At 40.0% G+C, this 15968-nt stretch overlaps 1 protein-coding gene across 3 annotated transcripts in view; it reads right to left on the bottom strand.

Annotated features, from left to right (window-relative positions):
• The window catches only part of pigo (phosphatidylinositol glycan anchor biosynthesis, class O), a 52151-nt gene that overhangs the window by 22535 nt on the left and 13648 nt on the right, over positions 1 to 15968 (bottom strand). For all 3 annotated transcript variants that reach the window (XM_073064341.1, XM_073064342.1, XM_073064343.1), the window contains exons 3-6: positions 9420 to 9543; positions 5682 to 5841; positions 4472 to 4648; positions 2102 to 3701 (exon numbers count right to left, since the gene is read on the bottom strand). In XM_073064341.1, coding sequence (XP_072920442.1) covers positions 2102 to 3701; positions 4472 to 4648; positions 5682 to 5841; positions 9420 to 9543 — 2061 coding nt within the window. The remainder of the gene's footprint in view (positions 1 to 2101; positions 3702 to 4471; positions 4649 to 5681; positions 5842 to 9419; positions 9544 to 15968) is intronic.

Consider the following 15968-nt stretch of genomic DNA (forward strand, 5'->3'; position numbering starts at 1 on the left):
CTGAACAATATTTATTACTTCTTGGTGTTTTGAAGGCAATTGGATTCCAAGGCATGGAACTTGAGTCTAGGTACAACTTATGCAAAGTGAAGAGTAAAAAAGCAATTCTGAGTGAAGTCAGAGATGCAACTGAATGCACTTCAGCTTTGGCAGGTTATAACTGCCAAACTGGCAGTTGCATGTTATAACTTCCTATAAAGCAAAGCCTGACATGGCTGTGATGCTTCCCTCTCCAAATAAACTTAATGCCCTTTTGCACACTTCAAAAAGGAGAATGAAACTATAGCTGTGTGAATCCCTTCAGCATCTGACGACCTGATATCTGTCTCAGAGGTGGACGCCAGAACACCTTTCGAGAAGGCGAACCTTCACATGATGCCAGGCCCTGATGGTGTACCTGGTAGGGCACTAAAAACTTGTGCCATCCAACTTACTGGAGTGTTCAAAGACATCTTTAAACTCTCACTGCCACAGTCAGAGGTACCCAACTGCTTCAAAAAGACATCAATCATACCAGCCCCAAGAAGAGCAGAAACTCAAAAAGGTTGCCTCAATGACTATCAGCCAGTAGCAGTCACATTTAAGGATATAATGCTACAGCTTTATAAGGTATTGGTCAGACCACATTTGGAGAATTATAAGTAGCTTTGAGCCCTGAATCTAAGAAAGAATCTGCTGGCATTGGAGAATGTGCATTAGAGTTTCATGAGAATGATCTGGGGATGAAAGGGTTAATATATAAGGAGTGTTTGATGGGCCTATACTCACTGGAGTTCAGAATAATGTGGAGTGGGGGGGGAAACGAGATCTCATTGAAACCTATCGATATTGAAAGAACTAGAGTGGATGTGGTGAGGATGTTTCTAGTAGTGGGAGAATCGAGGACCAAAGAGAACAGCCTCAGAATAGATGGACATTTTTTAGAACTGTAATGAGCAGGAATTTCTTTAACCAGGCGGGTGAATTTGTGGAATTCATTACCACAAGCAGCTGTAGCTATATTTAAAGCGGAGGTTGATAGGCTCTTGATGAGATCAGGTGTCAAAAGGTTACAGCAGGGGTGTCAAACTCATTTTAGGTCACGGGCCGGATTGAGCAAAATGCAGCTTCATGCGGGCCGGATCAGTCGGACGCGTGCGAACGCAGCTTTCGTTGCCTCCGTTTTTTCAGCCTGCTCTCATGTGTCTCAGTCTCTGCTATAACTACAAAGTGTTTCACTTTACAAATTCCGTTTCTTATGAAGAAGACTGCCGAGCAAGACTGCCGAATAAACACTAAAAACCCTGAAAACCTGGTACCTGAATAAACTCAGCATTAGCCATATCATACGCCATAGGTGCTTCGATTACTGGGGCCAGCTTTAATAGTAATTAGATATTATCTCACGGGCCAAAGATAATTCCACCGCGGGCCGAATTCGGCCCGCGGGCCTTGAGTTTGACATATATGGGTTACAGGAAGAATGCAAGAGAATGAGGTTGAGAGAGACAATAAACCAGCCATGATGGAATCATGGAGCAGGTTTGAGGGGCCAAATGGCCTAATTCTGATCCTATGTTTAATGTGATGAAATGCTTTGAGAGAGAGGTTTGTCATGGCCCTGACCTAGGACCTGAACCTACTGCAAATTACTACCATCACAAGTCTTCAGGTCACAAAAAATATCCTTACCCATTGATTTGTGGTGAGACAGTTATACTTTTGGACACCAAATCAGACTGCTGAAAACATTTCCTCAACCTTCTCTGGTCCCTGTATACATCTTTTAAGTCTTCTGTCCCTGATTTTCTTTTATTTAATCTCTTCTGCACTTCGTGGATTAGATACTCTTCAAAAAAATTAAGTACCGGTATATAGATCACCTTTATATTCCACTTTAAGGTTATTTGGACTTTGTTGAGCCAGCTGGAATTTTTGATGTTTGAAATGTTTAAAACAATGCAATAAGAATGTTAAATATACAGTCTGCACACTTTCAAGGGGTTTCTGTTCAAATTTCAAAAAAGTTTGAAAGTAAACCTAGAAAGGACCAATAAAATATTTTAAAAATCTGCAAACTGCTACTAAACAACAAATGAAATTTCTTACACTGGTTACATACCTGTGTTGTCAGACTGTAATGACAGGTTCCTTGCTGTACCATGTATCTCCAGGAAAGTAAATCCTTCCAAAAACAGCAGCAGGAAAGCCAGTGACATTCTCTCATTATGCAGCAGAATAAGCAAAAATGTTAAAAGAACAATAATAATGAGGAGTGCAGCAGAGTACACAGTTCCAAGGCCATAAGCAGACACTGCCTGAGACTCATTCTGATCACCATAAAAATGCATTTTCATTGATTGCTGCATCTTACGGTATATCAGCGGGATTACATGTAGGGAATCAGTTTTCATTTCAGCAGAATCTTTGTAAGAAGGAATAAGAGATTCATCAGACTGTTTGTTGTCTTTCACAAATACAGTAATTGGATTCCATAGCACAATAAAGAAGCCTGTTATTATTAGGCCAGCAACAATTCCTGGGAGAATTATTATTATCTTCTTTTTTAGATCTTGAAGTTTAATGGAAGTTTCTTCTGGAGCAGCATTTACAGCCCAAAAACAGCATAGGCAAAATACAATAAATGGGAAGCCCAAACGTACAAAAAACACAATCAAGTGTGAGCTGTTGAGGTTTCCATAATGAAGGAACCATTTTCGTACGAGGTAGATCAAGAGTACAAGTGATGACACTGACAAGATATAATGGAGGTTCCTTTCTTGCCTGGTGTTTAAACTTGACAAAGGTTTGAGGAAGGAAGAGGGCACACAGTTCACAAGTTCTTCACGGCAATTATAAAAGTTAGTAGAGAAGAGAACACACAGCAAAAAGGTCACCAGTAATCCAATGAGGTAAACAGTTTCTCTTTTATATGTAATTAAACTAGGGTTCCTATGTATATCTGGCATATTTAAACTATAATTATTAAATTTACCATCCCACTTTAGTTTTATGACAGTAAAAGTCACAAGAGATTTCAAAAGGAAAGATACCACTTGTCCTTCACTTATTACAAAGCTATTGGAAAACATCGCTCCACACCGTAACAGCAGCATTCCCAAAGGTACAAAGAACTTCCACAAACTTTGCCACTTCCCTTTAAAGCCAGCACTGAAGCATTGGGATAATTTGTTTGTACCTTGATTGTCAATGTACTTAGATCTCCAAAAATACCAATGGAAGCCCAAATGTGACCCAACAGCTACCCAACAACATGCTATTAGAGGCTCCAACCTAATGCCAGATATCAGCATGCAGATATTGACCACTAACCCTGAAGTCAGGCCCCAGATAATTGGATAGATAAGAAGTGCTCTGTATAATGATTCAAAAGCTGATACACTTTCAGATACCAAAAAACAATGTACACAAGATGCTGCAAGAAGCAGAATACCACACAGCATGTGCGCAGGGTTGAATCGGGCCCATGTTTCTTGACATGTTTCCTTGGTCTCCTTCAAGTAACGCTGCAATGTTATTACCAGATTTTGCATCCTTGCATGGTGATCTTGGTTAGGAATATTTTTTTCAGAAACCTTTTGGCTTGTAATCAGAGCATCATACTCAGATATTGCAGTGGAAAACAATTCCGACAGGTAACTCAGCTTTTCCTTGGGGAGATCCTTGGCAACTTGAGAGTAGGCTTCCAAAAATCGATTCACCTATAAAATGAATACACATGCAGCACATTACCAAGAGCAATGATACAGTATTAACTAGATATCACCTTAGTATATTAGCAACCATCATTTGCCTTAAGCAATTTGATAAAATTTTCACAAACTGATAAAATTAATAAAGTCCACACAAAAGTACATAAAATTCAGTAGTTGATTTAAATCTGAAATTGAATTTCTGGTAGACTTCTGACATTATCAGATTTTCAAAGATGACGAAGTAAAAGCTAGCTTTACAATCAGGTTTCACATGACAATTAGATAACGTTGCTGGTCTTGCTACCTCTGGGCTCTGAAAAAGAAATGACCAATCCTGACTTTTATCCTGCTGTTAATTTAGAGTGCAGCAAAATATGTTTTTGAATACTTCACTAGAAAGAAATTTAAGCAGACATAATCCTGCTTGAGTCAAGCATCAAAAATTGGCAGCTCTGCACTTGAAAATGACAACCATGAATGATGAAGTCAAATTTGTAATTCGGGATAAAGGTTACACATATAAAACCACAGCTTCCAGAAATGTCTCTGCTGTATTACTAAACAGTTCACTCTGAAGGATTGCTTCATTCTAGGGGAGAGAAAATATCCTTGCCCCATTGTAGGACAATTAGATATTCCTGAATGAGTCTGAAATGGTGAGAGTACCAGCAGCTTAACTGTATCCAACATGTCTTGATCTGTTGCAATATTTAATGATCACTGACAGCATTGACAGAAGTGACAAAATCCCAAAAACAAATCTTTTAGTCTTGTACCTGTATGGCATTGATGCGAAGTGCCTTTGCTTGTTCAAGATCATGATTATCAGTCAGGTTTGGCAAAGATGTAAACATGTCCACAATCACCATGCCAATATTACTGTATGGAATAGGAATGCCAAGTAGAAGAGCTAAGGTTGGTACAAGATCTATCTGAGAGACGACCTCTGGGTCCTAAATGCAAATATATTTTCATGTAAATGTAAGTAGAAAAATACATAATTAAGGGAATGAATACAAATTTCTCAAACAGAAATAAAAATAGACTGTCTTTGAATGTGGAACTATTTAAATGAAAGGAAACACTAGTATTGGCTAAACATATATCTTTTCAGTAGAGCAGGCAATAATTGCCTCTGTTCCTGCATTCCTCCCAATTACTCTGTCGTTTCAAAAGTGCCTTTTCTAACTTTCCACATTTCAGAAGAAAAGTTCAAAGTAAATCTATTATCTATCAAAGAACATGTACATCTATATACTTCCGAGATCAATTTTCTTGCAAAAAATCAATGAAAAACTACAAAGACATCAAACTGTGCAAATACAAAAAGAAAAACAAAGTAATAATGATAAGTAAGCAATACTAATATGGAGAACACGAGTTGTAATCAATCTGAAACTATACCTCTGCTTTTCACTTCACAGACTCTGCCAAACCTGAAATCTGTGTATTATCCATTTCCTTTTCTAGTCAACCTCCTTACTATTGAGTACTTATATATTCAAATTACAGAAGACAGTGACTTGCTTTCATGCCCTGTATTAGGTTAGCGAGACCTGGCAAGGAACGCATCAGCTTTGAATAGCAATTGGATGGCTACTTGGAGAAGAGCAAGAGATCAAAATAGATTATCTTAATGATGGCTGATATGGACAAATATGATCCTAAAATTGTGAATAATCTGGTGTAGTTTCAGACAGTTATCACAAAGAACAAAGGGTAAGAAAAAGGATTTGTGACATTGATTTAAGAACTATTCTTTGTGTATTAAAGAAAGCACTAATTTTTCTTACACTATTTTGCTATGAAATTTTTATTGTAAAAGAATTTTCTATTACATACTGCATATGTTGGGGGCAGTGTGTATTTGATGTGTCTATGTCATCACTAAAAATTTAATTATGTTATATCTAGGAATGAATTGCAGCCACATTTCTGGTAATACAACATTCAGATAAATGCAACATGCTGCAAAATAGTACCTACTTCAACAGCATTTTCCTCAAACATGGGAAATGGACTATAAACAAACAAAGCTGCATCAACTTCGCCTTCACTGTCACCTCCATGATCTCCTGTTTCCGTCATCCCATGATCTCCCATAACCACCAGCAAGGTATCATTTTGAAGTTTTGCAATTAATGACCTGTCAAATACAGAAAAATATCTTACCAGCAAAAGTTATTCTACATTTATTTTTACAATTTCCAACAGCTTAAATATTTAAAGTTCCTGGTGCACTTACCTAATAGAAATGATGTAGCTTTGACTTTAAGCCTACCATGCTACCTTGACTTTTTAAGAGCTATTTTGTCTGCATCCTTCATTTCAGACAAGCTAGTTCACCTTGGCTTACTTATCAGTGTCCTGTCTTCATTGTGGTCAGCAAGTCACCTGCTCCAAGGTGGTCAAAATTATAACACTTGCCACTTGCATACAAATCCAGAGGCAGAGAAATAAGGGCATCTATGAATTGTGCATGGGCCAGGGGTGCGTGTAGCACCATGACACCAAGCAGACCCCACAGCCCGAGGGGTCCACCAATGGCTGAACCAAGCACCAACCTAGCCTGCTGTATACTTTACGGTCCAAATGTGAATGAAAACAAAGTGATGACTCAGGACCATAAAGGCATACAGTATCTCTCAATGTTGCAGCATAATGATCCATGTACAGACCTTGCAGTTCCTATATGCAATTTGACAACGATCTCTACAGGGCGAGCTGTCTCAACGACTATCACCCAGTGGCACTCACATCTGCTGGGATCAAGTGCTTTGAGAGGCTGGTCATGGCTAGAATCAACTCCTGCTTAAGCTAGGATCTGTAATTTGCCTATCAGCACAATAGGTCTACAGTGGGTGCAATCACACTAACTCTCCACTTGACCTTGGATCGCATGGATATTTGTAATACCTGCATCAGGCTGCTGTTTATTGATTACAGCTCAGCATTCAACACTTAGTTCAAATCAACAAGCTCCCAAACCTGGGCCTCTGTACTGCTTTCTGCAACTGGATCCTTGACTTCTTCGCTGGGAGACCAGTCTGTGCAGATCAAAAATAACACCTCAAAGATGCATGCTTAGCCCACTGCTTCACTCTCTCTTCACCGATTGTGTGGCTATGCACAGCTTAAATGCCATTTATAAATTCACCGATGACACAATTATTGTTGGCAGAATTTCTGACAGTGACAAGGCGCGCAGGAGTGAGAAAAGTAAGCTGGTTGAGTGGTGTCACAACAACAACCTTGTATTTAATGTCAGTAAGACCAAGGAACTGATGGGGACTTCAGGAAGGGGAATTCAAGGGAACACACACAAGTCCTCATCTGGTATGGAGGGGCTACTGCACAGGATCGGAAAATACTGCAGAAAGTTGTAAACTCAGCCAGCTCCATCATTGGCACTAGCCTCCCTAGCATCTAGAACACCTTCAAAAGATGATGCCTCAAAAAGGCAGCATCCATTATTAAGCACCCCCATCACACCCAAGACATGCCCTCTTCTCATTGTTACCAGCAAGGAGGTGGTACAGAACCTTAACGACACACACTCAATGTTTCAGGAATGGTTTCTTTCCCTCCACCATCAGATTCCTGAATGGACAATGAACCCATGAACACTACCTCACTATTATTTTCCTCTCATTTTGCACTACTTTCTAAATATTTTTCTTATATACTGTGTTTCTTATTGTAATTTATAGTTTTTATTATGATGTACTGCTGCTGCAAAACAATACATTTTTGACAAATGCCAGTGATAATAAACCTGATTCTGACATATATGGATTTTGGTAATAAATCTACTTGGAACATTGTGAATTTTTAAGCACATACATCCAAATGTAGCAATTAGATTAATTACCAGATAATCTATTTCTTTTTAAACAATGTTAATCAAGGGATAATTATTGATGAGGATACCAAGGATCAATACTAATAGCATTTTGGGACCTTTTACATCCACCTGAAGAGAGAACAGGGGCTTTGTTTAACGTCTAATTAAAGTAAAGTGCTTCCAGCCTAGCAGCACTCTTGAAGTTTAAGCACAGAAGTTGTTTCTGGAATTGTAGAATTAAATATCTTGTTGCTTCCAAAAGAGCCACGGCAGAATATAAACAAGCTGACAACTCTACACCTACACAATAGTAACTATTTGAGAAACATTCTGTAAAATCCTGCAGGAATATAGCACTAAACAAAAATTGCTTTTCTTATTTATATTCAATGATGTTGAAAATTATACTGAAAAAAATGTAAAATCTATATAATGAGATTTTGAAATATCTGAAGTTTTTTCCTTTTGCAGATGTATAAATACAAGTTATATTGATATATATTGAAATTCTATTCAAGGTTCAAGAAAAATTTTCAACCTTCAGTCTTGGAAGTTTTATCTGCAGTCATTGGTTCATTGAATTTGTACACAGGAAACTCGTTAGCATAGACAAGAATGAGAAAAGCAATTAAAATCAGTTCAAATAGCTGTCCTTGCATTCTGCACTCTCAGCTTCAGCCAAAAGCTTATCTCATTAAGCTTTCTGATGATGTGCATTCTGAACCTGCTGGTCAACGTGGACAAAATAGGCCCAATAGCTGTTTCCAATGCTGTATGATTCTGTAGTCCAACAAACCAATTTAGCCACAGAATCATCACAGACAATCCGAATACTGTTTCATCTGTTACATACTATTAGCAATGCATTCTGCACGGCAATCAGGATACAGAATTTTAGTCCATTATATTCCATGCTAAGAATTTAGCTTCATGTTAATCAATACTTTGAGTACATTTTAATCTTCTAAACACTTGAGTGGTAAGTTAATCAACATAGTTATAAGGTATTTACTCATATGGGTTTTATAATGTCTCACTAATTTAAGTTTACAATGGAACAAGCTTCATTGTTTCATGAAGTGAAACTACATGAGATAATGAGGTTAAAAAGACGATAAACTGTACAACAGAGACAGGTTGCAACTCTGAACCACTTGTATTCTTCTGGACTGACAGGGATTGAGACCAGTGGTAGTGAACAGCTTAAAAACATTCTACAGTACTAGTTAAACCAGAAAGATCTAGTTTTTTACGGTCCTGTGAGGAAGAGGGGGCAAAGGAAAAATTTTTGTTAGGCTCTTGGCCTGTTTACTTTGTGCTTATATATCCAAGTAATCCAACAAGACAAATAGTACCAGGCTTACAAACGTTTGTTTAAAATAATATTTTAATAGTAATAATAATTTTTGTTTAAAATAATAATATTTATTTTTAAAGCTCTTAATGGTCTGGGACCAGAGTATATCACAAAATTGTTTTATACTCCTGCTCAAACTCTCAGGTCTTCTTCTAGCTGTCGCATAAATTTAAACAATTTCCCTCAAAAGATAACTGCCAGGTCAGCTTCATTGACTTATGCTCCCAGACTGTGGAAATGAGTACCTAAAACTACAAGGAATGTCGACTCAGTTGACACTTTTAAACACCAGGTCAAAACCTATTAATTTAACCTTGTTTTTAACTAACAACTTTTTGTCTTTTATTTTTATTTTTACATTAATTTCATGTTTGCACTTGATCCCATTGTAAAGCACTTTGAACTACATCGCCTGAATGAAAAGTATTCTAAAGTTATTATTATTAATTGCGAAAAAGCAACACTCAAACCCATTATATTGGCCTTCAAGATTATCTAATTGCAGTCCTCACATAAAGCATACCTCAGCATCTGGTTCATCTGATTGAGTTTTTCAGCCATCATTGGGTGGTGAGGCCCATATCTATGCCCACAGTGGTCAACTCCTAGAAAGTGTGCTATGAGTACATCCCATTCACCAGTTTCCACTATAAGCAAAGTAGAAAGCATAATATTACAGTCAAGATAGAGCAACTGCAATCTATTCTTCCAAATCAAACGCAGATAAAAATAATTAACTATATAAAGTTAAAAACTTACAAAAACTTGTTAATGAGACTTACGAAAATCAATAAATTACTCAAACTGGAAGCCTGCAATAAAAACAGATAATGTTGTGGATACTTAGCATGTCAGGCATGTATGTGGAAAGAAACAGATGCTATCTATTTACATTTTCAGCTTTTATTAAAGAGATGTCCCATTGAATAATGAAGTTAGCATAGTGCCAAAATGAATAGAAATGGAATTCCCAAGTTGAGGAAAACCACTACAAAGCATAAAGGAATACTAAGATACTAGATAATGCATTCCCCCCTCCAAAACACACACAGAAAATCTATCACCAAATTCATAATTACAGGCTGTAAAATTTACATGTGAATGATAAACATGGTTCGTCACCTAAGTGTTTATGACAAACTGAGAAAAAAGTTATGTATTTAAATGAAATACAGGATAAATTAGAATACTACCAATTGAACTACAGTACAATAAAATGTTAGATCCTAATAGTTATCTATGGAGGAATTCGTTCAGTGTATGCAGCCATGTTCTTTTGATTCACTGTGATTTAACAAAGTCAGTGCAGACACCTGGAGCAGATAATGGACTGCCTGCATACAATGCAGTTACATTCTTCCAAACTTTCATTACCATTGTAATATTCAAGATGACTGCCGATACTTTTAAATTCTTCATAGTTCTTAACTTGTTGAAGTAGTGAAATAGTTTCATCTTCACTCCTGGCCATTTCTGGCACCTCCAAGCCCAAATGCTTGCGACCGCAGTGAGCAAAGCAGTTCGGAATTGTCTTGCAGCTTATTTCTTACAAACTATCAGTGATAAATATCTGTGCTTTTTGAACACAAACATACAACTGATGCTATTTTTTAAAAAGTTTGCTGTAATCACAGTGTAGTGTCCAACAGCAGCACAAATGCGCTGACAGAAGCTAGTTGGAATCTGTTCATCAACAGTCCACTACCCCAATTGAGCGGCATGTCACCTATAAATGAAGGGAGTCCTGGTAATTTTCTCCATTAGCTTTTATTCTTTAAGAGTTGTCCTAAATAAGTGGCTGTCCTATTTAATCAATGGCTCAATTAATCGGAATCTACTGTACTTCATTCTAGGTATCTGTAAGCTGGCACTATGTACAAATTACTAATGCTGACTGACATAAAAGTCTGATTATTCACTTTCTTTAAGGAAGTACATCACTTGATATGGCCCATCTAAGAATCTTGTCTGTGATAATAGAGGGTGCATACTGCCTGGAGGTTCGTGACCAGTGGTGTTCCACGGAGATCTATACAGGGACTCTGCACTTTGTGATTTTTATAAATTACACTCAGAGCCTGCACAATGCTGCCCTGCATGGTGCTGATTCATTACAACAGTTATTCAATTCTTTATTGAATGGTTTTTAAAAAATGACAAATATTCATTCTAAGCAACACAAAGCTATTCAAGAGCAGTCGCTATTACAGTAAATGTCCAATCAGCCAATGAGAAAACTACATGCACTCTGAGTCACTCACAGCCAATCATGTATTAGTTCACACTCTGCCTTCCCCACATGCGTAAATGATCTTGCTCCCCTGCCAATGTATGGAAAACAGAATACAACTTCCAGTGAGGGTAGTACATCTAAGATGTCTAGGAAAAGCATTAGCACTGGATGTGAAACTGCAAGTGATAAGGCGTTTGGAAGCTGGTGAGTATCAGGATGATGTTGAAGAGTTACTGCATTCTCATGGTGAGAACCTTAATAATGAAGAGCTTTGAAAATTGGCAAAGCAACACACTCTAGGACACAGATGGATAAGAGGAAACACCAACAAGAAATCTCACCGCAAAATTCCTCAGCACAAGCATCGCCACAATCACACAAATCATGGACCAGTTCATCGCTAATGACCGTGACTGGGAGTGAAGCAATAAGGTAGAGAGGCGCTCTTGACATGATTTCCTGCAACCGAAAACTACTTCATGAGAGGAAACTTAAGAAAAGGCAGTCAAATCTCTACGCCTACTTGAAGAAGAAGCCAAAGTTAGAGGAGGACCCACAGCCTGGCCCTTCCTCTAAGATGTAACCATGTCCTGCTTCCCTCCGCTGCTGCTGCAATGTGTTGCTGCTCCACTGCTGTAAAGGGTAGGCCTATTTGTGTGTTGGTTACTCCATGAACTACTGTGTATATATAAAATTATATCTCAATATCTTGGGTTTGGTTTTCTTTATCAGGCACACATGTCCATTTACATTATGTTATAATGACTCCACACAGCACTTATTTACATGGCATTCCACCTCCGAAGAACATCCTCAGCTTTAAGCAAGGTCTGAGTGTACATCGATGAGGAAGTGGAAGGGTGGGTTCGTTCATTGTGGTTCAGGAGCCACAAAGTAATATTGTAGCTCTATAAAACTCTGGATAGACCACACTTGGAATATTGTGTTCAAGCAATATAGTTGAATTTTAAGGTGATTGGAGGAAAGTTTAGGAGAGATGCCAGAAGTAGTTTTGTTTAATACACAGAGTGTGGTAGGTGTGTAACATGCTGCCAGAGGTGATGGTAGAGGCAGATACATTAGGGATATTTGAGAGTCCTCCACTTTCCTATCATCCACATGCCTATCCAGAGAGTCTACCTGGAAGGGAAGGGCTAGAGTGATTTTAGAAAAGGTCAAAAAGTTGGCATATCATGGGCCGAAGGGTTTATACAATACTGTACTATGTTATGTATATAATTGATGTCATATATATTTTAAAAATCCACAATATATTTCTAACACCACACAAAAAAACTCTTTAGTCTATTCATCAGCCATGACAAATTTGTTCACTTGAGCTTTAAGGCTGTGGGTACAAATCTCACCAGAGACGAAAGCATAACAATGGTATCCTAATCCAGTAATGAAGACAATTCATGCTCAATGCGAAATCTTTCAGATGAGATTTTAAACTATCAGGGAAACACAAAAAATTGAATGACAATTTCAAAGAGCAGGGAATCTATCCCCAGTGGTCCAGTCAATTTCATTTTGTGACTTATTGTCTTATTATCAAACTGCTGTTTGTGGAGTTTGCAAAGGATGAAATGATTACTAAAACTGGCTATAAAGAACTTTAGAGCATCATGACAGGCACATTTTTTCCTTTTTTAAAGAAAACTGACATGAATTATTAGTTCCATGAATTTAGATTTGATAGAGCTATTAAGGTATATTCTAGAGATATGGAATACAGGTAGTCCCTGGGTTACGAATGTCTGACTTACAGACAACTCGTATTTACGAATGGACTGCCATAAAGCCTATTATATTAAAAATTCATCGGATCCAGGAAGGAGAACGCCATCTGCCATTTTAAATCGGATCACGCTGCCGTTAACACTGTGTTCAGTGTGTAACTTTGTATTTGGCTTAAATTGTTCTTAGCAAGATTCACCCTGACCCCCTTTTCCAGTCAGCACCGCCCCCACTTGTTAGGACCCGGGGGAGCTCAGGACCTGCCGCCCGCAGCTGCTGCTGAATCCGCAGTGTTTCTATTCCGTTGACGGATGTGGTAAACGAGTTGAAATTATGGACTGATAATTCCCATCTCCTGTTTATTTCACTCTCCGCACAATTATATTTACAGGGACTTTACTATGTGTGTGTAATCATGCCTCCAAAGCGTAAATCCGATGCAAGTACTGGTGATGCATCAAAGAGAAGGAAAACCATCATGATTGAAAATAAAGTGGAAATAATAAAGCAACTGGAAAGAAGTGAAACGTCATTGGAAAAGCATTAGGCTACAGCTCTGTCCTGATGAAAGCTGTAATTATTACAAAGCAACGCAGTGGTTTAACTATTGAAATGGAAAGGCTATTGATAATTTGGGTAGATGATCAAAATCAGCGTAATTTGCCTATTAGCCTTACTTTAGTGCAAGAAAAGGCTGGAAGCCTTTTCAATGATTTAAAAGCTGCACGTGCAGTAACTGAAGGTGATTGTGATGAAGAATTTGTTGTGAGTAAGGGTTGGTTCAATCATTTCAAAGTGAGGGCAAATTTACATAATATTAAAGTGCAAGGTGAAGCAACGAGTGCCGATGTAAGTGCTGTGAGTGACTTTCCTGAAATGTTGAAAAAAATCATTGAGGATGGAGGTTATTTGCCAGACAAAATATTTAATGTAGATGAGACTCCCTTATGCCTGTAAGGACCTACATTTCGAGAGAGGAAAAAAGTGCACCAGGGCATAAGGCATCGAAGGATAGGCTAACCTGTTCCAACTTAAGTACAATTTTGACTTAAAGACAGACTTAGGAATGGATCTCGTTCATAACCCGGGGACTGCCTGTATAGCAAATACTAATTCAACCTAGGTACTGGAAAATTATATGTATCTTAAAGGAAGCTTTATGAATGCATTGTAACTATAGAAATCGTTCTGCTGTTGCCTTTGTTCTTTGACATATAAAAATGTGATCTACCGTTGGGTCAGGGAGTGACTCCAAGTGCTGCCAGCTTGTGTGTGCGAATAAAGATTGTTATATATTACCAGCTACTGTCTCTCCAGTGCCTTTCGTTGACAGTCACAATGGAATTAACTCAACTTCTAGCAGCAAGTTGTGCCATTTTGGTGAAAACAGTATTCAAAGACTTTTTTCTGTATTGAGTTATTGTGAAGGACCCCACGCACCCCTCATCTTCTCCCTCCTGCCATCTGACAAAAGGTACCGAAGCATTCAGGCTCTCACAACCAGACTGTGTAACAGTTTCTTCCCCCAAACCATTAGACCCCTCAATTCCCAGAGTCTAGTCTGATACCAACTTTTTTCTCTCTCTCTCACACACACACACACACACACACACACACACACACACACACACACACACACACACACACACACACACACACACACACACACACACACACACACACCCCCCTCCCCCCCCCACCCCCCACCTGAACACCACTCCACTCCCTTTGCAATTTTTGCTCATTTCTTACTCAATTCCTGCTAAAACATTGTTTACATTTACATAACTTTTTATTATATTGTAGCGGTGTGCTACATGCAGCGCTGAAATAACGACACGTAGTCGGTGAGCTGCAGTTGCGAAAGAGGTTTATTCAAACTTCGCGGCCTCGCTTTAAAGCCTTCTTGTTCCTGACCTCTCTGGGCGGGAATGCTGTAGGGGGCGTGTATTCACAGTCTTGTCCCGCGCGCGGGCTTTTCCCCTCGCTGGTGAAGCAGGCTTGGCGCCCTCTTTGGGACCGGCCTCAATGCCGGCGCGTGCCACTTTGTCAGCCGGTTCGAGTGCGCTGGGAAGTGGGTCGCCACATAACACCCCCCCCCCCCAAGAACCGGCAATACACCCCCCCAATGTCCTCAGTCTGGGTCGGACTCTGTTTGGGAGGTCTGCCTCTGCACCGCGGTGCCTGAATCTCGACCGGCTGCGCCAAGTCCACATGGGTCGGTTTGAGTCAGTCCACTGTGAAAACTTCTTCTTTCCCCCCAATGTCCAGCACGAATGTGGACCCGTTGTTTCTGATCACCATAAACGGCCCCTCGTAGGGCCGCTGTAGCAGTGCCCGATGTCCGCCCGTCGTACAAAAACGAACTTAGAGTTTTGCAGGTCTTTGGGTACGCAGGTCGGGTTTTGTCCATGCTGTGAAGTGGGTATGGGGGCCAGGTTACTGAGCCTCTCGCATAGTCTGCCCAGGACTGCTGCGGGTTCTTCCTCTTGCCCCCCTGGGGCTGGTATGAACTCTCCTGGGATGACCAGGGGTGCGCCGTACACCAACTCGGCCGACGAGGTGTGCAGATCCTCTTTGGGCACCATGTGGATTCCGAGCAGGACCCAGGGAAGCTCGTCCACTCAGTTAGGCCCTTTGAGGCGGGCCATGAGAGCCGACTTCAGGTGACGGTGGAAACGCTCCACTAGTCCGTTCAACTGTGGGTGGTAGGCAGTTGTGTGGTGCAGCTGTGTCCCCAAAAGGCTGGCCATCGCTGACCACAGGCTGCAGGTGAACTGGGCACCTCTGTCGGAGGTAATGTGGGCCGGTACACCAAAGCGAGATACCCAGGTGGCAATCAGTGCCCGGGCACAAGATTCGGAGGTGGTGTCAGTGAGCGGGACCACCTCTGGCCATCTTGTGAACCGGTCCACGATAGTCAGGAGGTGCCGCGCTCCTCGCGACACTGGCAGGGGGCCCACGATATCCACATGAATGTGGTCGGAACGCCGGCAGGTGGGGTGGAACTGCTGCGGCAGAGCTTTGGTGTGCCGCTGCACCTTGGCTGGTTGGCAGTGCATGCACGTTTTGGCCCATTCACTGACCTGTTTGCGGAGT

This window comes from Hemitrygon akajei, chromosome 13, assembly GCF_048418815.1.
Source record: "Hemitrygon akajei chromosome 13, sHemAka1.3, whole genome shotgun sequence".
In the NCBI taxonomy this organism is placed as follows: domain Eukaryota; kingdom Metazoa; phylum Chordata; class Chondrichthyes; order Myliobatiformes; family Dasyatidae; genus Hemitrygon; species Hemitrygon akajei.